Source organism: Tamandua tetradactyla, chromosome 2 (assembly GCF_023851605.1).
Source record: "Tamandua tetradactyla isolate mTamTet1 chromosome 2, mTamTet1.pri, whole genome shotgun sequence".
Classification (NCBI taxonomy): Eukaryota; Metazoa; Chordata; class Mammalia; order Pilosa; family Myrmecophagidae; genus Tamandua; species Tamandua tetradactyla.
The window spans coordinates 196,898,590-196,925,069 of NC_135328.1; the positions used below are offsets into that span (position 1 = coordinate 196,898,590).

Below are 26,480 nucleotides of genomic sequence, written 5' to 3' on the forward strand. Positions count from 1 at the left end.
TCTTTTCTGTGTTCGTTTTATTTCTTTTTCTATTGTCTTTTTATTTCTTTTTCTGAATTAATGCAAATGTTCTAAGAAATGATGACAATGCAACTAAATGGTGATATTGTGAATTACTAATTATGTGTGTTTTATTTTGTTTATTTTTTTAATTAATAAATTTTTTTAAAATAAATAAATAAATTTAGTTCGAAATGCTAGTGATCAATGAAAGGGAGGGGTAAGAGTTATGGTATGTATGAATTTTTTTCTGTTTTCTTTTTATTTCTTTTTCTGAATAGATGCAGATGTTCCAAGAAATGATCATGCTGATGAACATGCAACTATGATGATATTGTGAATTACTGATTATATATATAGAACAGAATGATCAAAAGTTAAGAATGTTTGCATTTGTTTGGTGTTTTTTGGTATTTAAAAATAAAAATTAAAAAAATAATTTAAAAAAAACTGTTGCTTGACCTACTTTGTGGAGAGGATTTGAGTGAAAGATGCCCCATCTAGCCTTGGTGACATTAACCTCTCTCTTTGCATTTGTGTTTAGACTGAAGAACGTGGACCTGGCTGCTGTGGGCAGATCAGATGTCCATGTGAAGATGCTGGCGGCCCCTGTCAATCCATCTGACATAAATATGATCCAAGGTAACCTTGGTTTCTGTGGCTTATGTTAATGGGCTTTTTTGTTTAGCTGCCATCTCATTTTCTTTCCTCCTCAGGTGCAGGTATGAAATTCCTGTGATTAGCAGCAGCTGTTCTCCAGATGAGCCATCTGCAGACTTTCTAAAATATGACGCTTTTTGAGAGTTAGGAGAATTAGGGTGGGGAGTAAAGCAGCCACAGTGAAGGGTCTATGATATGTTGGGCTCATTTCAGACATTATTTCATCTAATCCTCACAATAGCCATGGGAGTTAAAGAATGTAATTCCCCTCACAGATGAGGAAGCCAGGGCTCAAAGAGGTTAGTTATACACAGCCAATCAGAGGTAGAGCCCACACTGGGTTCAAGTGTATCTGACTCCAAAGCTCATGCTCTTTCACCAGCCAGACATTGTTGGATGACCCTCTGTGCCCTTTCCCCTTAGGAAATTATGGCCTCCTTCCCAAGCTGCCTGCTGTTGGAGGGAATGAAGGCGTTGGACAGGTGATAGCAGTGGGCAGCAGTGTGACCAGGATGAAACCAGGAGATTGGGTGATTCCAGCAAATGCTGGCTTGGGTGAGTTTCTCTAGATGTCAGCAGCTTTTTTGTTGTTCCAGATCCTGTTTCACCCACACCAACTCATTGACTCAGTGTAATTAAGCAATGCAGGGTTTGTTGTTAAGACCATATACCTGACTCCAGAGGGGACGGGAGCTGAACATGGTGAGCAGAAATTCTCAGTTTCTTTTGCCCTGGAGGTGCTACATCAGCTCTCCTCTTGGCCTACGTTGATTAGAGCCATGATTCTCTGAATCTCTGCCTCACAGCAAGGAATGCAAATAAGACAGGCCCTGCCCTCCAGGAAGTTAAAATCTAATTGAAGAAATTTCTAAACCAGTAACCATGATTAAGGCAGTGCTTAGTGTTCACAGGAAGGAGAAGAACTTCTGGCTACTTGTGTGTGTGTGTATGAGAGAGAGAAAGAGAGATAGAGACAGCTGTGGGGAAGGGTTAGAAAAGGTTTCATGGAGAGGTTCCATAAAAATCATTTCATTTGGAGACAACGAAATGAGCAAAGATGCAAAGGTGGGTATGGGAAATAGTGGGAAGTCTGATGTTGCCTCCACAGAGGTTTGCATATAGAAAAGGAATGCATAAGTGAGAAGTAAGGCTAAAAAGCTAGATAAGGGGCATATGCGGTAAAGCCCTATGAAAGCCAAGCTAAGGAGTTAGGAGCTGGGATTTTTCCTTTACACATTTTAAGAAGCAATTTGTGACTTTTTGCTTTTTAGCATCTAATGGTTTTCACATCCCTTATACAAATGGATTCTCACAGCAGCTATGAAAGAGGGAAGCAGGGCAGACACTATCTTCCCTTCAGACATATGAGGAACTGAAGCTTGAGAAGTGAAGCCCTTGCCCAGACTCACACAGCAAACAGAGAGTGTTCACTGGGTTCCTCTGTATTTTTCCCACATCACTCCAGTGTTTTGGACTCTTTGGGTTATAACTTTTAAAGGCCCAGCTCAAACTTATTTTACCAAAAAAAAAAAAAAGTTAATTGGCTCATAAAACTGGGAAGTGCAAGAGATTGAAAGCTTCAGGCACAGCTGTATCCAGGAACTCCAATGATATCATCGGAGCTCTGGCTCTTTCCTCACTAACTCTCAAAAGGGATCTTAGCACAGGGCACATAGTGGTATTATAACAACAAATATTTGTTGTTCACTGCCTTTGTGCCAAACATTGTTCTCAGCACTTTACATATACATTAAATCAGTAATTTCCACAAGCTGAGGTAGATAGTTTTATTATTCTCGTTTTGTGGATGAGACAGCAGTAAGTATAAATCAACTTGCCTAAGGTCACCCAGTCAGTAAGTGTTGGAGCTCAGTTTCTAACTCATTCTGACATATGCCTTTTATAGATGGCCACCAGCAACCCAAGGTTTACAGCAACCTGAGAATTAACAAATGATCATACCCTCCACCCACCCACCCCCCACCCCCCAGCACAACCACATCCTTCTTCCAGAAGGGCTCTGAAAGACCCTGTGGGATCCTTGCCCATTCCCTGTACCAGTCACCAGGGGGGATGGAGTTGGGCCACTCTGATTGACCTGGTTGGATCTCTTGCCAGCCCCTGTGGTTTGGCATGTAGGGCCTTGTGGTTGACAGCCCCAAAGGTTAGGAAGGAGCAGTTATAGAAGGGAAAAGGTACCAGGCAGGAAAGACAGTAACAAGTCTACCACCAACCCTTTGTTTCTCTGAGATCAGGGAAGCTGCCAAAAACAACTCCACCCTGTCCTACAGGAACCTAGCTATCTGAGCAAATCATGAGTGGCAGGAATTTCACTAGATATGATGGGCAGCCCTTGTGCTGAGTGAAGGGCACACCAAGATGGATTAGAAACAGTCCCTGCCCTCAAAGTGCAGGCTGGGGATGAGGGACCAGGAATGGGGAAACAGCACATAATACTAGTAGTGTAATCAGTGCTGCAATCAAGGGGTTGATGCAAAGGCAAGAATTCCCTATCTTGGGAAGCATTAGAAAAGGCTTCACATATAAGCAATACTTGAATTAGGTCTGGAAGACTGACAAGGAGGAGCCAGAGGACAGAGGCTGGGTCAGGGGGTGGGGAGGGGCAGAACTTTCCAGGCAAAGAGCACAGTACCTGCAGTGATGCAGTGACAGGGGAAGGCACAGCATGATCAGAGAACTGCAGGGAGTTCTGTATGACTGGGTCATGGGTAGACATAGACATGAGACTGGAGAGGTATGCTGGGACCCCTTGAAGAGTTAAGTAGAGTAGTAATTTGGTCAGATTTGTGCTGGAGGGACAGAGTTGAGGCAAGAGGCCAGTGAGCAGGTGGTGAACAGTTGAGACTTCAGTAATGAGGGTCTGAACAAGATATTGCCATAGGGCTATAGAGGAGGCGGTAGACTTAAGAGCTAAAATAACAGGACTTGAAAATCATTTGAATTTGAGAAGAGAAGAATAAAGGATGTCTGCCAGATGTACATATAATTCCATGTGTGGTGGTGGTGGTGGTGGTATCTCCCTGGAGAAAAGGTAAGTCTTTTAAACAAGGTACCAATCGGGAAGGATGAGGATTTTATAATTGTCAGAATTATAATAAATTCAGTTTGTTCAGTAAACATTTTGTGAGCATCTCCAATGGGCTGGGCTCTGGATACAGCAGCAAACAGATAGGGTCTTTCTTCTCGTGAAACAGCAGTTTATTAAGAGTGGCAGTTATTAAACAGATCTAAGTCCTTACCTGGTTGGATCCTGGTAGTTGTTTGTGGTACTGAGCTGCCCAGCTTTCCCTGTGCCTGTAGCCAACCTTTTCCCACATGCAACAAGCCCCAGAGGAAACTGGGCCAAAGGGTGTGGTTAGCTCTTTGCCAACTCACTGTCTCACTGAAAACCCTCCTGAGGCAGCACAGGGCACTAGAAAGAGTAACTGGCTTGGGAATCAGATGCAGGTTCTCCTTCCAATTCCACTGTCTGACCTTGTTTAAATCACAACTGCTTTAAGCCTCAGTTTCCTCACCCCTAAAATGGAGCTAATAGTAGCTGCCTTGTTTATCTCAGCAGACTCTTACATAGTTCAACTGAGGACACTGATGCTTTGCAAAGTAAACTTCTGTGTGCATTAGCTGGGATAGGTAAACTTTTTACTTAAAGAGCCAGATAACAAATATTTTAGGCTTCATGGGCTACGTCATCTCTGTTATGACTACTCAACTCTGCACTGTAAATAGCCGTGGACAATACATAAACAAGTGAACGTCGTTGTGTTCCAGTGAAACTTTATTTACCAAAACAGCCAGTGGAACGGGACTTGGCCCATGGGCCATAGTTTGCTGGCCCCTGTGTTAGGTGATAAGGGTCAGCTGCACATGTGTGAGAAATGGGAGTCCTCAGGTGCATGGGGCACAGGAGCAGGAAAGGAAACCAACATATGTTGCACACCTACTATGTGCAACACAGTGATTGTCTCTGTGCAAATGTCATTTCATTTTCTCTTCACACTGATGTAGGTGTTATTGTCTGTATTTTATGGATCAGGAGACTGAAACTCAAAATAGGTAAATGATAAATTCAAGACCACACAACCAGTGAGTAAGAGAGTGAGGATTTTTTTTTAAGCAGGTCTCTCCAATTCCAGAGTCTAAGGGTTTCTACTTTAAAATGCTGAAAGCCCCCAGAGCCAACCATGAGCCCACCAAGGCTCTCTTGAGAAGAGGATTAGGAACTGTTAAGCCCCAGAAATCCATGTCAAGGCCTGGACGCTCATGGTTGTGCTATTAAGGGGAATTAGAAAGCAGCCTTCAGTTCATATGTAGAAAGCCCTACACTAAGCATCTAGCTCAGAGTACAGAGTATGGTACATGTGCGCTAGAGTGAATGGGATTATGAAGATGACAATGAAGATTTGAAAACCAGTCTGGGTGAAGGCTAGAGAATACCAGGGCACCTCCTCAATCTGAGATGAACAGTTCATATGGCCTTCCTTCAGCTTCTCCATCTCTTAATTTCTCAACCACACACACCTTCTGTGGGATTGAACAGCCTTCAAAACCCGTGTTGTTTCCCCTTTCCTGCAGCACAGTTTGGAATCGCATGGGCAGCCACCTGCTACCCACAGCTGACCATGTGCATGTGGTACCAGGGCACTGTTAGAATCCCAGAAACCAGACAGTGGGTGGACTCAAGAACTTTGGCAGTGTAAGCCAAGAGTCCCTGAGACACCACAGCCATCAGCAGTTGGAGACAGCAAGGGTCCAAATAATTTCCTTTGGGTGGTGGAGCAAATACTGGCAGAGTCAGAACTTGAATCTGTATCTCTCTAACTCTAAGGTCTGTCCCTCTGCTTTATCTTGGAGCCTGTTTGTCCAAGGAAGAACATGACACCCCTCACCCAATCCTCATCTTATCCTGTTGATTCTCCTTCAAAATATAACTTGAATCCATCTCCTATTCTTCATCCCCACTGCCAGAGTCTTGGTCTTGCCCACCATTATTTCAACCCCTACAAAAGCCTCCTAATTGTTCTCTCCACTTCACTCTGCCCTCCTCTACCCCACTGCCTTTTCCATACAGCCACAAAGTGATCTTAAAGCCTAAATAAGATCACCTCAGTCCTCATCTTAAAACCCATTAGAGGCTTCCCACTCACAAAACAAAATCCACAATCCATATTGTGACCTTCAAGGCCCTGCACAAGCCCTCTATTATTTTCAGAATGCAAGTTGTGACCCACTGGTTGTATGAAATCAGTCTAGTGGGTTGCAAATAGCATGAAAGTACATCACCCATAGAGTGAATATTATTCCATGAACCCTTGGTTTCCATTATGTATATTTGTATATTCATAAATGCACTGAGTTAAAATGTAACTCTTGGTAACTGTGGGTCAAGCTCATGAAAGTTTATCTAATGCTGGCCTAGCCCATGCTCCATCAGCCACATCTCAAGCCATTCTTCCCATCACCCTGCCCCCCAGTGTGTTCTTTCAGTTCCATTCTTATATCTGCCTTGCCCCAGTCTTTATATATGCTTTTTCCTTTGCCTAGAATGCTCTTCATTTATTCTTTGAATGGCTAACATCTCTATCTTTTAACGGTCAGCCTGTCACCTTCTCACAGTAGTCTTAAGTAATTCTCTCTACTATCTTTTTATAATTTATGAGTATTTGATATGTGTGGTAGTCAGTGTTCAGTTGTCAACTCAGCCAGGTGGTAATGCCCCGTTGTTCTGTATCTGTGGACTTAAGTCATCAATATGTAAAATCCATCTATGGCTGATTGCATTTGCAATTGGCTAGGGGTAGTGTCTTCCACAATAAATGAGATTTAATTTAATTAGCTGGAGGCTTAAAAGAGTGGTCAAAAGAGAGCTCAGCAGCTCAGCATACCTCATCTCAGCACTCACAGCTCAGCTCAGATATTTGGAGATGCAGAAAGGAATTGTCCCTGGGAAAGCTGTCGGAACCCAGACGCCAGGAAAGAAGGCCAACAGACGTCGCTGAGTGCCTTCCCATCTAACAGGCAACCTCAGATGAGAAGTAGCTGCCTTTCCTCTGAAGAACTATAAATTTTTAATAAAAAATGCCCTTATTAAAAGTCACCCATCTCTAGTGTGTTGCATTCTGGCAGCTTTGGCTTTTCACCAATTCTTGTTTGCTTTTCACCAGTTCTACTCACTAGACTGAAAGCCCCGTGAAACAAAGGAGCATGTCTGTGTTGTTTGAGTGTTATGTCCGAATACCTGGCACAATGCCTGGCTCAGAATAGGTGCAGAATAAAGAGAGAGATGGAGAGAGATCGCACCGATACCTGGGTTCCAGATCCACCTCTGCCCCAGATGAGCCACGTAGCTTTGGGCAGGTCACTTCCACCCTCCCATTGCCTCAGTTTCCTCACCTATTGATTGAGAATTTAAACTGGATACTCTAACAGTCTTGGCAGTGCTGACATACTGTGATTTCTCTTGTCTGAAAATAGAATATGACCTGGGGGCTAATGGTCATTTCTTTCCAGGTTTTTACAAGATTGTTTCACTTCCCTCATCTCATTTGATTTGCACAACAGCTCCTGGAGGTGGCCAGTGTCATTTACACATTAGAGTAGCCAAAATTCAGTGTGATTTAGAAATTTACTCAACATAGCAGAGTAGCAAAACCAGGTCTCACACTGAGGCCTTTAACTCCAGCTTTCATGCTTTTATCCATAATAGCGCTTAGAGTCAGCCTGCCTTAGATGAGAAGGAGAACTGAATAAGAAAAGGATGCTTTCTCAGCTCCTCTTAGCTGGAATGGCGTTACTGATTCTACCTTCTGAGTCCAGTATTGTTTGAGAATCTTAGCCACCTGCTGGCATTAGATTAATCAGGAAACATCTCTGAACCTCCATTACCACATTTGTAAAATGGGAAACAAAATCTACCATAAGGACTCAATGGAACTTCAGTGGATGAACCTTGAACACTTCATATTGAGTGAAATAAACCAGGTACAAAAGGACAAATGCTGTATAATCTCATTTATGTGAAATTATTAGACTATGCAAATTCATTGTCAGAAACTAGAATACAGGCTACCAGGGGTAGGGGTGGGAAATGGAGAGTTAATGCTTAATTGGTACAGGGTTTCTCTTTGGGGTGATAGAAATGTTTTGGTAAAGGATGGTGGCGTGGCGGCACAGGCTTGTAAATGCAGTTAACACCACTGAATTGTATACCTAAAAGGAGTTAAAATGGGAAATTTTGTGCTGTATATATGTAACCACACTAAAAAAATTATTTTAAATAGAGATAGGGTAGTCTCCACAATTTTCTTTTTTCTCTAAGTATTATTTGAAGTCTGCTGTCCTAGCTGCTCGTTTACTGAGGAGAGAGTAAGCTGGGGTTGGGGATACAGAGAATCCTCCCTCACTATCCTGTGCTCATCCCCTGGCTCAGGAACCTGGCAGACTGAGGCTGTGTTCAGTGAGGAATCACTGATCGAAATTCCAAGTGACATCCCTCTTCAGAGTGCTGCCACCCTGGGTGTCAACCCCTGCACAGCCTACCGGATGTTGATGGACTTCGAGCAGCTGCGGCCAGGTAGGACCCCACAAGTGGAGGGAGCAAGCCAGGTTCTCCCCACTGGGGTGTGACCCAAATCCTGACCCTGAGGCCTTGGGAACTTAGCAGGGAGGAATCTGGAGCCAGCCTCTAACCTGGATAAGTACGGTAGTGTTGCTTTTTACTTAGAAAGATATAGATTGGTGTCTGGAAAACATGCTAAAAAACTTGAGGAGTACACTCATGAAAACTGCTAAAAGGTCATTTTCCCTAGAGCTTGGGATGGAGTTCTTCATTCAGCAAAAAGGATTTCAGCTGTGCTAAGCTCTAGCAATATAAAGCCAGACAATATAGACACAGTCCCTGAGCTTTGAATAAAGTGTTGAACTTAGTGGTAAAAATTTCATCCAGGGTGGGACACGGTGGCTCAGTAGGCAGAGTTCTTGCCTGCCATGCCGGAGACCTGGGTTCGTTTCCCGGTGCCTGCCCATGCAAAAAATAATAATAATTTAAATTTTTTTTTAATTTTCATTCAACATTTATATAGAACTTTACAATTTACTTAAGTGTCTTTACTTGCAGTACCACCATTGAGCACATTAAATCTTCAGAGCAGTGTGGTGAAGGCAGTATCCTTGTCACTGGTTAAGAGCTCGAGGCCTAATATCAAACCACTAGGTCTGAACTCAAGCTTCACCTTTTGTGGCTGCATGAATTGGCCTCTTGATTCTCATCAGATTTTTCATTTTTAAAATGAAGACTAAGGAGTTATGAGGATGAACTGAAATATTGCACTGTAACACTTTTAGCATAGTGCCTGACATAGAGTACAGTCATTGTCCAAAACACAGGAGGCTGGGGCAGTCACCCACAAACTCCCATCCTCTTTGTTTGAGGGTTGCCCCTGCATGGCACATTTCCTCGAGTGGGTGGGGGCTATAGAAATCACTGACTCTAGCTCCCTCATACCAATGAGGAAACTGAGGCCAAGAAAAGTTGGGGTATGATGAATTTAGGTGGTAGACCCTACTCAAAACCTGGCTTAATCCTAATCCCAGCTTCCCTCAAGGAGAAACTCGGGTTCCCACAACTGTGGCAGAGGGGTTAGGAGCCTTTGGTGAGGAAAGCAAGCAGATATGACCAAGAACCTTTGCTTGTACCCTAGTGCAGCAGATGCTTTAGTATTCTGTATTACATCCCCTCAGGCCCCCTCTGGTTTTGGCTGCAACTGTAGTGGACAGTTCTGGGCAAGCTGATAGCACCCCACCTCAAGTGCCCCCTGTGCATCATGACACTTTTTTGCCTCAGGGCTGAGGTAGCATGGTCTAGATCAGTGTTAAACAAACTTGGGATATAGTCCTATAGTGAGAATTACATTTTATATTGTGACCCAGACCCAGTACACAGATATATAAATATATGTGTATAATGGAAACCAAAGTTTCATGGAACAATATTTACCCTTAATATGTGTGATACACTCTTCTTATTTTTTATTTTATTCTCTTCCATTTTCATGGGAAAAAATTTCTGCTTGCAACCCACTAGATTGACTTCACAGCCCACTAATGGGTCCACAGCCTGCGTGCTGTCCCCTGGCTGAGGAGAGTGGGCACTCTTCTTCCAGGAGGTCCACTATCTCTAGCACATTGTGCACCAAATCTCTGCTGTCTCTCAAAAAACCAAATATGTTAGTGTTTGGTGACCACTTCCTGGGTACGGTTGGCATTTGACACTCATAGCAACACTTAAATTGATGCACCTAAGGAATCCCTTTAAATGGGGAGGTACGTGAGGTTCAAAGAGGTCATGCTTGCCTCCTCTAGTTCAGCTACAGTAGATGGTGAAGTCAGGACTCCACATTCAAGTCTGTCTTGCTCCAGAATGCACATTTTTCTCAACCTGCCACACTGCCTCCCATACTGGCTAATTCCAAAGCTAAGCTTGAACTTTGACCGCAGACTATGAGTCTAGTCTGTGTATGAGTCTATTTCAGGGGCTGCCAGTGTAGCTATAGTCCCATTTCAAGGCAGTGCAACTTTATTAGCAGTACAAAGAGGAAGAAGGCATGGCTTTTCCCCTCCAGAAGGTACAAACTGTTGATAGAAATGGACCTATATAGAATTAAGGAGAAAATGAGACCATGGGATGTACATTAACAGAGGTGCAGGCAGATTGCTGAGGGAGCCCAGAGAGGGAGAAGAATCTGGGAAGGCTTCATGAAGGAAGCTGCACTTGAGCTGTGATTAGAAAGATAAGTAGGATGTCAAATGGAAAGAAAGGGAAAGAGGAAAACATTGCAAACCAAGGAAATAACCTAAGCAGAGACTTGAAGGCCTAAAAGTTGAGAGGAAGATGAAGGATATAAAGCCATTTATACAGCAGAGTCTAAATTATGTCCAGAGTGAACTCTGAGTTTGCCAAGTCCTGTCAGGCATCATGGATATTGGGGGAACAGAGACCAGCAGTCCAAGGTCTTAGAAAGTTTACCTGCCAGGTCCTGGGTCCCTTTTGAGCCTGGAGCTTCCATCTTTTGCCCTATACCAGGATCACAGGTTGAAATCTGTTGATCTATCACAGGTCTCCAGCACTTGACTTGGGTTTCTTCCTGGCTCCACAGGAGACTCTGTCATCCAGAATGCATCCAACAGTGGCGTGGGACAAGCAGTCATCCAGATTGCCGCAGCCCTGGGCCTGAGGACCATCAATGTGGTACGAGACAGGTGCGTGGGGAGGCCTAATCCCAGATCACAGTTTGGGCCCTTCCAGCTTGCATCCCTGGAAGGTGTGAAAAGTTCCAATCTTTTGACTTAGACTTGGATTTTCCAAATGATTACTGCCCTGCAAGGGCCCACATTTCCACCAGGTGGCGCCCTTGAATGAGTTGGCGCCTTCACAGTTAGGACACAGCTTACGAACAGACTTGGCAGCTGAAACAAATGAGTCAGCCACCAGAAATGAAGTCCAGGTGGCCTTTGGCTATAGGATGAGTAAATTTTTTAAATGTAGAGAGAGAGAAGGAAGGAAGTGGAGAATACCTGATTAAACAGCTAAGAGTCTTTGAGACACTTGATTTGAGATAACCCCATGTTTTCAAAACCACAGTTTGTATAGTACATATTTGGAAATGTTTTAAACCATATTATTTTTTCTGTGAACTGTCTACCCCAAGGTTCTTTTTACCCTTGAATTTGTGTGGCACTCTGAAGTGCCAAATACAGTTGTGAAGGAGATGGGACAGGTTTGTCATCTCAGTTTTACAGATGAGAAAACTGACACATCAGTCTTCATTTCCTGATTTGTTTTCTTTCCATCAGATCATCTAATTGCCTTAAGCTTCACTATCCATGAATATGGCTGTATCTGTCATGAAGTCCAGCCTCTGTAGGAGAATTGTTACCTGCATCAGTTTCCCCATCCCCACAGTTATGCTAACAGAAATTATTCTCTTTATCTTGACCAAAGAGGCCTGGAGCACTCCTGGGCTGGAGTTTGTTTGCACAGCACTCTGAAGAGTCCCTTGAAAAGAGAGGAATGGGAAAGAAGTAGAGTTGTCATTTCCCTAGAAGAAATCAGGAAATGAGATGACTTCTCCCTAGGCATGATGGTTTCTAGCATCCTCAAGCAGTCAGGGGTGTAGAAATCACCCAGTCCAGCAATCTTATACTAGTGAGGAAACTGAGGCCAAGAGATGTTGGAGTCTGATGAAATTAGGTGGTGGCCCCTTCTCAAGACCCCAATCCCAGCTTCACACAAAGAGGAAGTCAGTTTTTCATAACTATGGCAGAGGGGTCCTAGGAGCCTTAGGTGGAGGAAATAAGCAGATGTGACCAAGGACCTTGCTTGTGTTTGGTTTCCAGACCTGACATCCAGAGACTGAGCGACAGACTGAAGAATCTGGGAGCTGAGCATGTTGTCACAGAGGAGGAACTCAGAAAGCCTGAGATGAAAAACTTCTGGAAGGTACTAGAATGAGGGATATACCACTCCACCCACATTTATCTCCCTGAAAAAAGTGACTTGTATTAGAATTGCTGGGGACTTGTTGCATTGTTCCTCATAGGAAACCTTCCCTCACCTGTTCTTAAAGAACTAAGCCCATTCCCCTTAGCCAGGAAACAGCATTAAGTACCCTGAGGTGACACTTTGAGGGAGGTAGAAGTAATTGAAAAAGTTTTTAGAAAACCCTATGTGATTTGCAGTTTTGAGTGTTTAGCAGTGGGCAATGTTAGCTTACATCCCAGTATGAATCTTGGAGCTGGAAGAGAACCTGAGAAAACTGAGATGCAGAGAGGGAAGAGAAAGAAAAGAAGTACAGTTTCCTAAGCAACTACCTTACATTTTATCTAATAATTCCTACAACAGCTCTATAAAGTAGGTATCATCTATTTTATAGATGAGGAGGCCAAGGCTCAGAAAAGAAAAAGGACTTGACCAAAACTGCAGGGTTAGTAAATGATGGAGTCAAGACTGAGCCCTAGGTTATCTGTTAACATTCTAGAACATCCACCATCCAGTGACAAGTGACCTCCATCTCATCTGAGAAGACCAACTGCATATTCCCTTAAGAATACACACCACTTGAGAACATTTCTGAGATAATAGATCAGCGCATCCAATATAAACTGAGTCAGAAGTACTGAGAAGAGGGACACTCAGAAAGATGAAGTCAGTTGAAACTGAACATAGATGCTCTTTATTCTTTTCTCAAGAAAATTAGGTCTGAACCAAGTCCTGCAATGGACAACAGGATTAAATTAACAAAGTAAGTCCCTCTTGGCAGAGAAAAATGAGAGTTCAGAAGCATGAGCATCCATCCTGTTTTCTTTTCTTCCTCCTTCTGTGGTTCCTTCTTTTGCAGAACATGCCTCAGCCCCAGCTTGCTCTCAACTGTGTCGGTGGGAAAAGCTCTACAGAACTACTGCGGCACTTAGCGTAAGTCCCTCGCCCTGCAGGTCCAATTCACCAGAGCTCTCTAAGCCTTTAGCTGGGAGAATAATCAGGTGTCCAAGTCTCAGTGGCCATTGAAAGCCAAGGCCAGGTCAGCTCAACGCTGAGTAGGAAAGTAGGACCAAAGTCATCCCCTAGTTAAGTGGGTTCTTCCTTTTTCTATTTCCACCATTGTAGATGAAAAAGAGGCCAGTTTAGCCTTATTTTTCCAAAGGAAAAGCAGACTGTAGAGCTTTCTCTGATAGGGAAATGATCAAGGATTCATAATCTGGGGGCACCCTAAAAAGTCATTTATTCTTAGCTTTTTTGGCTTTTAAAAATATTAGCTTTAAAAAAATTAGGTTCTAATTTTAGATGTAATATAAGGCTTATTACAAATGATGGTGGAAGCATATCAAAGTACAAAGGGAAAATTTAGGCATGGAAGCTACCCAGCATACCCTTACCAAGAGAGATGAGCACTGCTAACAGTGTGTTACATATCCTTTGGGTCTTTTACTTTCTTTTAATATAAACTTCTTGAGCTGAAGGGCACCCAAGAGGACTCATTCTGAATAGAGAAGGAATCCCATCAAAACCTTGATTCCATTCACAAATATTTGCTAAGCACTCACTATCTGTTGGGTACAGAGATGGCTGAGACACCAAGATAACCCCCTGAGAACTCACAGGCTGGATAGGCAGATGAGTTGTGTGGCCAAAGAGCCATGAGAGAGTCACTGATTATTTAGGAATAATCCTAAAAAAACGCTGAAGAGTGCTTGCCTCACCCCTCCTCATGAACACCTATTACCATCTCCATTTTACACTTAAAGAAAACAAGGTCCAGAGAGGTAATTACCTTGCCCAAGGTTTAGGAAGCCAGAGAGCCAGGCTTAACCCTGCGTCAATGTGACTCCAGAGCACACCTCTTCAGCCCTCCCCCGGGCAGTCTCTGAAGCAGACTGTATCTCCACATCATTGTAAGATGTGGCATCATGTTGTATGTAGGAGTTGGAGTTCCAGTGACTGGGTTCAAGTCCCAGCTCTGTGATTTGCTAGCTGTGGACCTATGAAAATTTATGTAGTGCATGAAAAAATGGTCTAGGCCTCAGTCTCTTCGTCTGTAAAATGGGAGCAATATATATTTCTACCTCAGGAGTTTAAGGGTCACTGAGATGTACAAATCATTATAAAATGAGGGAGGGCCTGCTTTCTCATCCGCAAAATGAGGGCAGTAATAGTGCTCCCTTGGGGTTACTGTGAGAATTCACTGAGACAATACATGTACAATGCCTAGAACTGTGCCTGGCAGAATAAATACCCAGTGCATGTTAGCTAGCGTGCAGTGGAGACACAGAGGAGGAAGGGCTTACTTTTAGAGCAAGTGCCGTTGAGGGAGTACTTAAGACCAAACTCCTCTCTCCACCAGCCTGAAAGATAAAGAGTTACCCTTCTCACATTGTAGCTTCTTCCATTTTATAGTTTACAGAAAGTCTCCCTTATTATGTCCCAAAATGTGCTTCTCGGTCATCCTTCATCAACAAACTCCTTAAAAAAAAAAGCAGGGAATGAGGAAAACTTAGGTAAAATCAAGCATGGAAGGTTCAAGAGTCCTCTCTAGCATCACTATGTTTGACTGCTGAGGTGGACGCACAGTGGTAAAGGACACATACTGACAAGGCACCTTTTGCAGTGAGAGAACAATTGTCATCGTCCTCCATCCCACCCACACTGTCCCTAATCTGTAGAGTGATTTGTCCATCATCTCATCAATCCTTAGAATAACCATTCACAAATGAAGAGAAAGAGGCCTGGACTGTTTTCCGCATTACCCAAGGTCACAGATCTGTATGTAGGAGGAGAGCCAGGACCGAACTCAGTCTTGAGCTTTCCTTGGTACAGCATGCATCTTTACAGCACTTAATCCAAACCTTACTGGGTTGGTTAGGTCTCTGGGTTCCCAACCTGGTGAAAGATTCAAGTCATCTGGAGGGTGTTTACTTGTTTGTTTGCTGTCTGTTGTCTTTCATACAGACTCTTGCCTCCTGATTCATTAGGTCTGGGGTTGGAGAGCAAGTACTGTCGCAGGTTCAAGAAGGACTCTCTCTGCCTGTGCTCACTCTGTTCTTTCTGGATTCTTCAGGCCTAGAGGAACCATGGTGACCTATGGGGGGATGGCAAAGCAGCCAGTCACAGCCTCTGTGGTAAGCTGATGGGGGTGGACATGTGTCAGCCCTGCCTCTTTGATTTCACAACTGTCTAAACTCAAGCAGTACCCCTGTGCCTGAAGGAGATATCTGTACCCTTAAGCAGTAGGTGAAAAGATTGTCCTGCAAGCTCTAACATGTCCTTCCTGTGTCCACAGAGCCTGCTCATTTTTAAGGATATCAAACTTCGGGGCTTTTGGTTGTCCCAGTGGAAGAAGGACCACAGTCCAGGTGAGTGGGTGACTGTCCCAAGGCTAAGGGCCACAGGAGAGGACAATGCCTAAGAATGGTTGCAGAAGCAGCCAGCCACTCTGAGCCCTGGAGAAGTGATTGAGTCTCCAACTCCACAGCAGGATAAAGGAAAATAGTCTTCAGCCTCAACTGCATTCTGCAAATAGTTATTGGACTAAATTGAGCTAGTCCTTAGGACAAGACATACAATGCCCCTGTCCTGAGTAGCTGACTATAGGGAAGGCTGCCATTTAAGACAGCCAAGTAAAGAAAACGTACTCTGGGGCCAGCCTGCTGGATGCAAATCCTGCTTCCACCATTCCTGTTTATAGGCTTTGCCTAGCCTAGTGTGAGACCAGGGGCAAATTACTTAACCTCAGCTACAGTTTAAATATCATAATTAGTTTAAACTATTATTAGCCATATTTGACAGAGGAGGAAACTGAGGTTCAGAGGGGCTAAGTAGCTCGCCCAAAGTCTTCCCTGCCTAGGGTCTGTTCACATCCTGGCTGTTTTTCTGGCTCCAGGATCTGAACCAGTACACTATTCTTCCCTACTGGAGGACTAGAATGGAAGCTAAGAATGAAAAATGGCATAGACTTATCCAGGTGGAGGGAAGGAAACTGATGGTGTGGATATGGTATTTCAGGCAGAAAAATGCAAGTGCAAAGCCCACCATAGACAGCCTGACTCAGGGGCACTGAAGTGGTTCTGAGCAGCTGGAGCATTAGGCTGAACATGGGAGGGTAACCTGGATTGGTAAGCCATGACCAGATAGTGAAAGGCTTTATAAACCTTTTGAAGGAGTTCAGACTCTATCTTAAAAGCAGTCAAGGAGCCATTAAAGTGCTTTAAGTGGGAAATTGATATGATTATATCTGAATGTTGAGTGAATTTTTGTTATGAAAAACACTCCTCAGCTGAGGCTTTTGCTTCCATCTTCCTGTACTATATAGGGTCCTTAGTGGGAGACAGGCCAGGGGAGGGGATGTCAGCTGCTCTAAGGGAGTCCCCCCTTTCCCTGAGCAAATCTCACTTGTTCCCTATCAGTTGATGCTGAGCACACCTCCCTCCCTATGTGCCTCTTCAGGCTTCCCTGCCTCAGAGTAATCCTACCCTCCCACCATTCAGGACTTGTGGTTGCACCTCAGTCAGGTTCTGTGGGCCTGAGCCATCTCAGCCACTGCTTCCTAAAGGGGAGTCTCTGCCTGCCTACCACTCCTGGGGCCACTCCCCACCACAGCCCTTACTGTCCTAAACACGACCAGTGTCTTAGTTTGCCTGGGATACCACAGACTGGTTGGCTTAAACAATAAGAATTAATTGGCTCACAGTTTGAAAGCTAGGAGTCCAAAATCAAGGTATTGGCAGGCCATGCCTTCTCTGAAATCTGTAGCCTTGTGGTAGTGGTTTGCTGGCTTTCATTTTCTACCTCTGTCATATGGTGATCTGTCTCCTTTTGTCTCCTCCTATGACTTGTATTTCCATATTCGAATTTCCTTTGCTTATAAGGACTCTAGTCATACCAGATTAAGGCCCACCTTGTTCAGTTTGGCCTCCTCTTAATAGGATCTTCAAAAATCCCATTTACAAATGAATTCACACCCACAGGACTGGGGGTTAGGGCCTGAACCTGTCTTTGTGGAGGACATGATTTAATCTACCACAGGAGGGCACCAGGCTGCCTCCATACCCATGTTATCCCGGCAAAGCCAGGGCTCTTGAGGCAATGTTGGAACCTCAGCCCCAAGTTCCTGCCCACAGGGAAGCCCGTATGCCATCTCACTGAGCCCCAGCTGATTCTCCCTGTCTGCCTTCCTCCAATCCTCCACAGACCACTTCAAGGAGCTGATCCTCACGCTGTGCGATCTCATCCACCAAGGCCGACTCATGGCCCCCGCCTGCTCAGAAGTCCCACTGCAGGACTACCAGCATGCCTTGGAAGCCTCAGTGAAGCCTTTTGTGTCTTCAAAACAAATTCTCATCATGTAATAATCCCAGAGGAACCGAAACAAATGGGTGGGGAGATGGACCAGCAGGATTGGTATCAGGACCCTAAGTAGGTGCCACTGACTTTCCCCAGGCCACTCCTCTCCTCACTGTTACTTAGCCTACTAGGAGGATTGTGAAGCCAGCCAGGGCTTTCCCCACAGCCAACCTTAAAATATCTAATAAAGTGTGAACTTCCTAAAAAAAATAATAATAATAAATAGAAGCCATCCCTGCCAAGAAGGATGAAAATGCACCTGCCCCCTCAAAGCACTAAGAAGCTTCCCCTTGCTTTTTATTCATTTGTTTCATTTCCTGACACCCTGAAACCAAAGCCTGGGCAGGTACTGGTAGGTACAAAAGCCAGTAAGATACTGTCTTTAACTTCTCAGATGGTGTGCATGTGCAGCTTAGTCAGGGGCAGGGGAAGAATGAACAAGGAAGTGTGGTTACCAAACTCAGCTTGGGGAGTCAAGGAAATGGAATCTTAGTGGCTGGACCACTCTCATGGAACTTCCATCCTCACTGGGGAAATAGACAGCACACCAGTTGTTCACAGCCATAAGTGATTTTCCCCCAGGGGACAATTGGCAATGTCTGGAGACATTTTTGTTGTCACAACAGAGGGGATGATAAGGCATCTAATGGGTAGAGGTCAATGGGGGAAAGAATAGTCTCTTCAATAGATGGTGTTGGGAAAACTGAAAATCTACATGCAGAAGAATGAAGTTGGACCCCTGCTTCTCACTGTGTAAAAAAATTAAAATGGATCAACAACCTGAGTGTAAGAGGTGAAACATAAAACTTTTAGAAGAGAACATAGGGATAAATTTTCAAGACCTTTATTTAGATATGACACCAAAAGCACATGTAACAAAAGTAAATTGGACTTTATCAAAATTATTAACTTTTGTGCATCAAAGGATATTATCAAGAAAGTAAAAAGACAACCTGCAGAATAAGGGAAAATATTTGGAAATCATGTATCTGATAAGAGTTTAATATCAAAAATATGTAGGGTGGGCCACTGTGGCTCAGCAGGCAGAGTTCTTGCCATAGAATGGAGACCTGGGTTTGATTCCCAGTGCCTGCCCATGCAAAAAAAATTTTAAAAATTTATATATATATAAAACTTCTACAACTCAACAACAGAAAAAGACAACCCAAATAAAAAATGGACAAAGAAGGATCAAAATGGAGCAATGAGATGCTTTAGGGTTCCATCCCCCCCTACAAAAGCTTTGATCAGCCAGCAAGAACTGGCAGAAACATCTTTTTAAAAGCTCCAGATAACAGTTAAAGGATTGCAGTAACAGAGCAAATGCTGAATCAAGAAAAAGGTCACTTAAAGGCAGTGGGTGCCCTGGCTGTTCCCTCCCCCACCCCCTTACCAGCTCTGTGTGCAGCTGGCCTAGGTTTCGAGTGCAGATTCTTGGTTCTAGTTCCAGAGGGGACAGAGTAAACCTCATCCACTTGCCAGGAGCTTGTATCTCTGCCCCAATCTTTCTGGTGCTGGCCTGAGAGACTCACTGTCTCAGAACTTGTTCTGCATGTAGAAGATGGCTCACTGAGTTCTCCTATAAAATGCTGTAGGAAAGCACTCAAGTTGTGCTACCTGAGACAAACTGACAGTAGGACATCCAGTGCAGTGCCAGAGACCACAGACTGGGAGGAAACTGTTTTCTAGGGAAGAAGAGACATTTCTATATGTTCTAGTTTCCTAGCTGCTGGAATGCAATATACCAGAAACAGAATGGCTTTTTAAAAAGGGAATTTAATAAACTGCTTGTTTACAGTTCTAAGGCCAAGAAAATGTCCCAGTTGAAACCGGTCTATTGAAATGTCCAGTCAAAGGCATTCAGGGAAAGATACCTTGGTTCAAGAAGGCCAATGAAGTTCAGGGTTTCTCTCTCAAGTGAGAAGGCACATGGCAAACAGCGTCAGGGTTTCTCTCTCATAAGGAAAGGCATGTGGTGAACACGGCATCATCTGCTAGCTTCTTCTCCTGGCTTCCCTTCACGAAGCTCCCCCAGAGGCATTTTCCTTCTTCATTTGGAGTTGAAGTCTAACCTCCAACGATAACTTGCTAAAATATCAAAATTCCAGACTTCAACAAAAGATTACAAAATGCACAAAAAAACGAGGTGATGGTCCAGGCAAAGAAGGGTAAAGCATTAGAAACCATAATTGAGGAGGATCAGATATGGGACATTCCAGACATAGTTCCAGACATTTTTTTTTTGTTTAAGTTCCAAACATTTTTTTTAAATGGTCCTATGAAAATGGAATGGTTCATAACTATACTAACCATCTTGATTTGCTTGAGCTTCTGCTTTATCTGGGAACTATGAACTTTATCCAGGGAGCTATGAAGAAGAGAAGAAGGCTAGTTGACTTGACATGCCATTGATCCTTTGAGGTGACAACAGAAACCTCTCCCCTGTGAGAAAAACAAGCGAAAGCTGGTGACAAAATCCGCAGATATTCACCAGATGGCCAAGATTTTACACAAATATACTGTTCTTGGGGCTTGCTGATTAACCGACCTTTTGCCCAAATGTCCTGCTCCTAGGGCTTGCTAATGAACTGACCATTTGCCCAAAGACATTCTGCCCCAAATGACTCATAACTGCCCTTCACCCTACTTCTAAAAGCTGTCCAAATGGCAACTCTCAGCAAGCCTCCATTCTGAGACCTCTCCACATGCATGTTGCTTTTGCTCAATAAAACTCTTTCCTTACCTTTGAAGCAACTCCCCTGGTTATTGCATTCATTGACAGTTCTAAATATGTTCAAAGGGCTGAAGGAAAATATGGATGAAGAACTAAAGAAAATCAGGTCAGGGAAACAATAGATAAACATAGAGAGATGGAAATTATGAAAAGGAACCAAACAGAACTGAAGGCCACAGTAACCAAAATGAAAATTCCCTAGAAGGGTTCAACAGTCAGTTGGCACTCGAAGAAGATAGAATCAGTGAACTTGAAGATGAGACCATTGAAATCATCAAGTGTGAGTAGCAGAAAGAAGAAAAAAATGAAGAAAAGTGAACAGAGCCTAAGGAACCACTATGTACACTGTGGAAGTCCCAGGAAAAGAGAGAGAGAGATGGGCAGAGAGAATATTCAAGAAAATAATGGCTGAGAACATCCCAGATTTAATACAAGACATGAATATACACATCCAGGATGCTCAACAAACTCCAAACAGGACAAACCCAAATACCTCACTCACCATGTTATAATCCAGCTTTCAGTTGGCAAAGATAAAGAGAATTATGAAAGCCACAACAGACAAGCAACATATCACATAGAAGGGAGCCTCAATAAGATTACATGCCAATTTCTCATCAGAAACCATGGTGGCAAGGAGGCAATGAGAAGACTGTTTAAAGTGATGAAAGCAAAAAATTGCCATCCAAGAATTCTGTATCCAGCAAAACTATCTTTCAAAAATGAGGGAGAGATTAAGACATGCCCAGGTAAACAAAAACTGAGGACTTGTCACCACTAGAACAGCCCCAGCAAAAGAGGGAGAGAGAGAAGAAATGATACAGCAAAGGTGGCAAAATGTTAAAATCGGTGGATCTGAAAATAAATAAACACATGAAAAGATGTTCAATGTGATTAGTCATTAGGGAAAGGCAAATCAAAAACACATTGAGATACCACTTCACACCCACTAGGATGGCATGGATGTGGAGAAATTAGAACCCTCATGCATTTCTGGTGAGAATGCAAAATTAGTGCAGCTGCTATAGAAAACAATATGGCTGTTCCTCAAAAAGTTAAACAGAATTATCATAGGACTGGGCAAATTCCACTCACAGATATACCCAAAACAGTTGACACCAGGGACTCAAACAGATACTTGTACATAGATATTTACAGCAGCATTATTCGCAGTAACCAAAGGGGGGAAAAATTGTCCATCAACAGATGAAAAGTTAAACAAAATGCAGTGCATCCATGTTCTAGTTTGCTAGTTGCTGGAATGCAATATACCAGAAACAGAATGGCTTTTTGTTGTTGTTGTTGTTGTGATTTGTTTTTAATAAAAACCAAGCCTTAAGCAGTCTTAAATGGCAGAGGAAAATATGGTTATCCGTAGGTGGATCCTCTCTCCTTAGATATAAAATAGGAAATAAGTGTACATGATGGCATTTTGAGTATTCTACTTTCTTATGGGTTAACAGAATGGCTTTTAAAAGGGGAATTTAATAAATTGCAGTTCTAAGGCCAAGAAAATGTCCCAATTAACACAAATCTGTAGAAATGTTCAATCTAAGGCATCCAGGGAAAGATACCTTGGTTCAAGAAGGCTGATGAAGTTCAGGGTTTCTCTCTCAAGTGGAAGGGCACATGGTGAACATAGAGTTTCTCTCTCATCCGGAAACGCATATGGTGAACACAGTCTGGGTTCCTCTCTTATCTGGAAGGGCACATGGCGAACATGGCGTCATCTGTTAGCTTCTTCTCCTGGCTTCCTGTTTCATGAAGCTCCCTGGGAGGCATTTTCCTTCTTCATCTCCAAAGGTCGCTTGCTGGTGGACTCTGCTTCTCATGGCTATGTCATTCTGCTCTGCTCTCTCTGAATCTTTCATTCTCCAAAATGTTTCCTCTTCTATAGGACTCCAGAAACTTATCAAGACCCACCCAAATGGGTGGAGACATGTCATCACCAAATCCAGCTTAACAACCACTCTTGATTAAATCACATCTCCAGGGAGATGATCTGATCACAGTTTCAAACATACAGTATTGAATAGGGACTATTCTGCCTTTATGAAATGGGATTTAGATTAAAACATGGCTTTTCTAGGGAAATACATCCCTTCAAACCAGCACAATCCGTAAAGTAATAAATTACACAGCCATAAAAAGAAATGAAGTTCTGATACATGCTAAATCTTGAAAACATCATGCCAAGTGAAATAAGCCAGATCCAAAAGGACAAATATTGTATGATTCTGCTAATATGAGCTACATAGAAAAGACAGATTCATGGAGACAGAAAGTAGAGTAGTGGTTACCAGGGGCTGGGAAGAAGGGGAAAAGGGGTTATTGCCTAATGGGTACAAAGTTTCTGTTTGGGGTGATGAAAATCTGGAAATAGACAGTGGTGATGATTGCACAATATTGTGGATGTGCTTAATGCCAGTAAACTGTAAACTTTAAAATGGTAATTTTCATGGTATGCATATTTTACCATAGTAAATATTAATAAAGAAGCCAGCAGAGGAAAAAGGAAAGGAGACTGAGACAAAACAGAATATCAAAAGAGAATCTGACTTAAAATGGATTATCTCTTCTATACTTTACAAGTGCAGGATATTTTTTAATTTTCAGGATAAATAATCTCTCTGTGGAGTTGAGACACCTCTTCTGGCCCACAAAACAAACAATATCCTCTTTAAATGGCAATAGGAGAAACCCTTGGCTCCAGGAGACTAAAAGGAGACAAACAGGTATTACCTCCTAAACCAAAACTCTGGTGCCCCTGCAACCCTGTGACTTCACCTCTGGCTCTTTCCTGTTTTTTCCAGGACTTCAACCCTGCAACTCCTTACAGCAACTGACATAATATTGATGAATGTCTTGGGAGATGAGATAATAAAGCCGGTTTCCCTTAGGGAAAGGCTGAAACCCAGGAGAGAGATGTTCTCACATTAACCTGTGTGTGCCAGGCACCACTGTTCTTGTGCTTTCAGCATCTATCAGCCCCATACTTATTGGCAAGTGCATGCCTTGTGTGGAGCATTAGGCTCAGGCCAGAAGCAGCTAGAAATGGTAGAGAAAAAAAAGACTCAGTCTGAACTCCTGGCACTACACGTGCCTGCACCTAAAGGCAGAAAAGTACCTAGAACAGCAGGGCTGGCCTAAAGGCAAGTGAGAAGGAGATGATGGCATTTCTGAAAGGGAAGAAAGCCCTCCCCATACCCCCAATCCTTTGCAGTATACAAGCACTTTCATGTCATCTTCATTTGATTTTTACAACATCTCTGTGTCATTTAGATTTTATCACAACTTTACAGAAGAAGGCACAAAGAAGAGACAAAGTAAGTTGCTCAAAGTCACACAGCGAGCAGCAGACCTGGCACCAGAAGCCAAGTCTCCTGACTCTGTTCACCACACCAGTCGGTCCTGATTCTGTTGGCCTCAAGATTGGCCTTCGAGTCTCCTTCTCAGGACTCCCTCATTTTATTCTTGACATGCCAATGGGAAGAGTATTCAGATTTCCCTGAGTCTATATCTCATAGGAGGCCATTGAAGTGGTCCAGGGAAATTTATTCAATAACTCTTTTGAACACACATTACGTAAAAGGCACCCTTGTAGGTACTAGGAATACAATAGAAAACAACTAATATGGGAGCATACATTCTAGTGGAGGAAAAAGTGAATGAATGAATAAATGAACAAGGTAACTACAGACTGGTAACTGCTATGAAAGAAAAATCAGGGTGATAACATAATAAGGGGTACTTGAGATAAGATGGAAAAGGAAGGCCTGAGGCCTTGTGTGGACAACATGAGGACTGAACTAGGTTAGTAAGCAGAAATGGAGAGAAGTGCATGGATTCGTGAATATTTACAAGAATCTTTCCTTTTTGGCCTTTTGGCTAAGATCAAGTGTAGAAGAATCAGGATAGAGTGAATGTGGTGGTTGAAGGAGGGTCTCAGCTAGATGGAGGTACCACTCCCTGAGTTAGGAAACTCAGGAGGAGGGGCAGATTTTGGAGACATCCCTCCCCCCGCACCACCACCCCCCCCCCCCCCGTGGGAACAATGGGTTTATCAGACTATTTAACAACTCAGGATGGTGCTAGTTCATAATCATGTAATGACCTTCATACCTTACTACATGCCAAATGGATCAAAGATTCCAATATAAAAATAAACACTAAAAGTAATAGAATACACACCATGGAAGTTTTCTTTCTTTCTTCTTCTTTTTTTTTTAATCTCAGAGTGAGGATTGACTTTTAAACTATAATACAAAGCCCAGAATCAAATAAAATAAAGAATGAATAAATTTGATCCCTTAAATAGCAGATGTTTTTTCATGGCAAAAACTATGATGGCAAAATCAAGCAAACTGGGAAAAAAATTTTGCAATGCATGACAACGTTAATTTCCCCAATATGTAATGAGCTCCTCTGAACTGATTTTAAAAAGAGCCAGCAATACAACAGAAAAATGGGTAAAGTATATAAATAAAGTAAAGGAAATGTAATGGCTCAGACATGAAAAGAGACTCTCCACTCAAGCTAATCGCACATTAAAATACCCAGGGATACCATTTTTCACCTATCAGATTGGGAAAGATAAAAAAGTTTGATAATTTGGTGTTGGTCAGATGTGTGGAAACAGGCACTTCTAAAGGAGAGTCAAGCAGTATCTATCAAAACTTTAAATGTCCATACCCTTTGACCCAACTACCCAATTTCTAGGAATAGATCCTACACGTATGTATATACAAGGTTATTCACTTCAGTAGTTGTGTATAACAAAAGATTGGAAGTTATTCCAGTGCCCTTCAGTGGTTAAATAAATTACTCTGCATAAAATAATATATTATAAGCCATAAAAGGTCCTGAGGAACCTCCTCTTTATAGTCTTGTGGAATTATTTTCAAAAGATATTAAGTGCAGAATTGTGTAAATAGTATACTACTATTTGCTTTATACATGTGAAATACCTCCAGAAGGGCATTTAAGAAACTTTTGTTTACCTCTGGAGTAGGTAAACAAAAGTGTTTTTTTTTCTCAATATTTTTATCGAAGGTAGAGGTATCTCTTTCAATTAGAAAAAAACACACAAGAAAATAGTCCAGCCAGGAAATGTGAAACTTCCGCTCTCATCGGGAACACTGTATAATCAAGAAGACTCCATTAAAGTGTTAGATCAGCAAATGCAACATTTCCTGCAATTCAGGTAGTAAGAACCTCTTCCCATAAATATTGATTACATATGGAGTAGGAAACCAGGTGGCTGGAGGACAAGTGTGGGAAGACTTTTTGCTGTATATTGTTTGAACTGTTTGAATTTTGAAATGATTTATTCTTTCCAAATATAAATACATTTTTCATAAATACATAAAAACAAAACCCCTTTGTGGTTTCAGGTAAATCTAGTTGAGAAGGGAACCAGTATTTATTGGGCTATCACGTTTCAGACACTATTCCAAGTACTTCCCGTATACACTACCCCCATTTACCTGTCTAGGTAGTGCATTGAGATAGGTGTAAGTTATTCTCGTTTTACAGATGAGGAAATAGGTTAGACAGTTCAAGTAAACTCTCAGAGTCATGCCTCCTATGGCTCCAAAATCCCAGCCCTTCCATTACCACATTGCTTCTTTAGCAGCGTCCTGTTTTTAAAATGACATTGGTAACACTTATTGGGCACTTACTATGTCCTGAGAATAATAATATTAAGTGCTTTACACGCCTACTCTTATAATTCTCAAAACAAGTCTAAAGGTAATTCCTATTGTCCTTTTAGAGATGAGCAAGGCTCAGAGAGGTCGCGTAACGAGCCCGAGACCACAGATACATAAACGTTTAGAGGCCAGGATTAATTTCATAGCTATTTCTCTTAAGTTGAAACCACCCCCGGTTCATGGGACAAAAGGACGAACCCTGCGCTCTACTGAGGACCAAGCCAGGCAGGGAGAAATGCAAACACTTCCGGGAAGAAGGGCAAGCTCTGCCACCGCGAGATCGCGAGAGACCCTGTGGAGGCGCGAACGGCCTCCGCGCAGCCAGCGTCCTCGTCGATCATCTGGCCCCGCCTCACGCTGGTGCACCCCAGGACAGGCCCCGCCCTTCACTCCTCGTCGGGCGGGAAGCTAACGCTCGTTTCTTCCCGTTACCCTTCGCCTGGGGGGTTGGGCGGGGGAGCGGGAG

At 43.0% G+C, this 26,480-nt stretch overlaps 1 protein-coding gene and 1 long non-coding RNA gene across 8 annotated transcripts in view; one reads left to right on the forward strand and one right to left on the reverse strand.

Moving 5' to 3' along the window:
- Positions 1-22,009, forward strand: part of MECR (mitochondrial trans-2-enoyl-CoA reductase) — a 42,701-nt gene extending 20,692 nt beyond the window's left edge. For 4 of the 7 annotated variants that reach the window (XM_077150550.1, XM_077150547.1, XM_077150545.1 and 1 more), the window contains exons 2-10: positions 545-642; positions 1,084-1,215; positions 8,108-8,251; positions 10,833-10,935; positions 12,073-12,175; positions 13,074-13,147; positions 15,288-15,348; positions 15,510-15,582; positions 17,417-22,009. In XM_077150550.1, the coding sequence (XP_077006665.1) occupies positions 597-642; positions 1,084-1,215; positions 8,108-8,251; positions 10,833-10,935; positions 12,073-12,175; positions 13,074-13,147; positions 15,288-15,348; positions 15,510-15,582; positions 17,417-17,574 (894 nt within the window). In that variant the 5' untranslated portion in view covers positions 545-596 and the 3' untranslated portion in view covers positions 17,575-22,009. Of the gene's footprint in view, positions 1-544; positions 643-1,083; positions 1,216-8,107; positions 8,252-10,832; positions 10,936-12,072; positions 12,176-13,073; positions 13,148-15,178; positions 15,349-15,509; positions 15,583-17,416 lie in introns of those variants that run through there. The other 3 variants (XM_077150544.1, XR_013171130.1, XM_077150548.1) reach the window with 3 other exon arrangements.
- Positions 19,192-26,452, reverse strand: LOC143674614 (uncharacterized). The gene is made up of 3 exons (XR_013171131.1): positions 26,213-26,452; positions 19,880-20,011; positions 19,192-19,657 (listed from the first exon to the last, which is right to left on the reverse strand). It is a non-coding gene; the product is annotated as an uncharacterized LOC143674614 (long non-coding RNA).
- Positions 26,453-26,480: the final 28 nt, after the last annotated feature.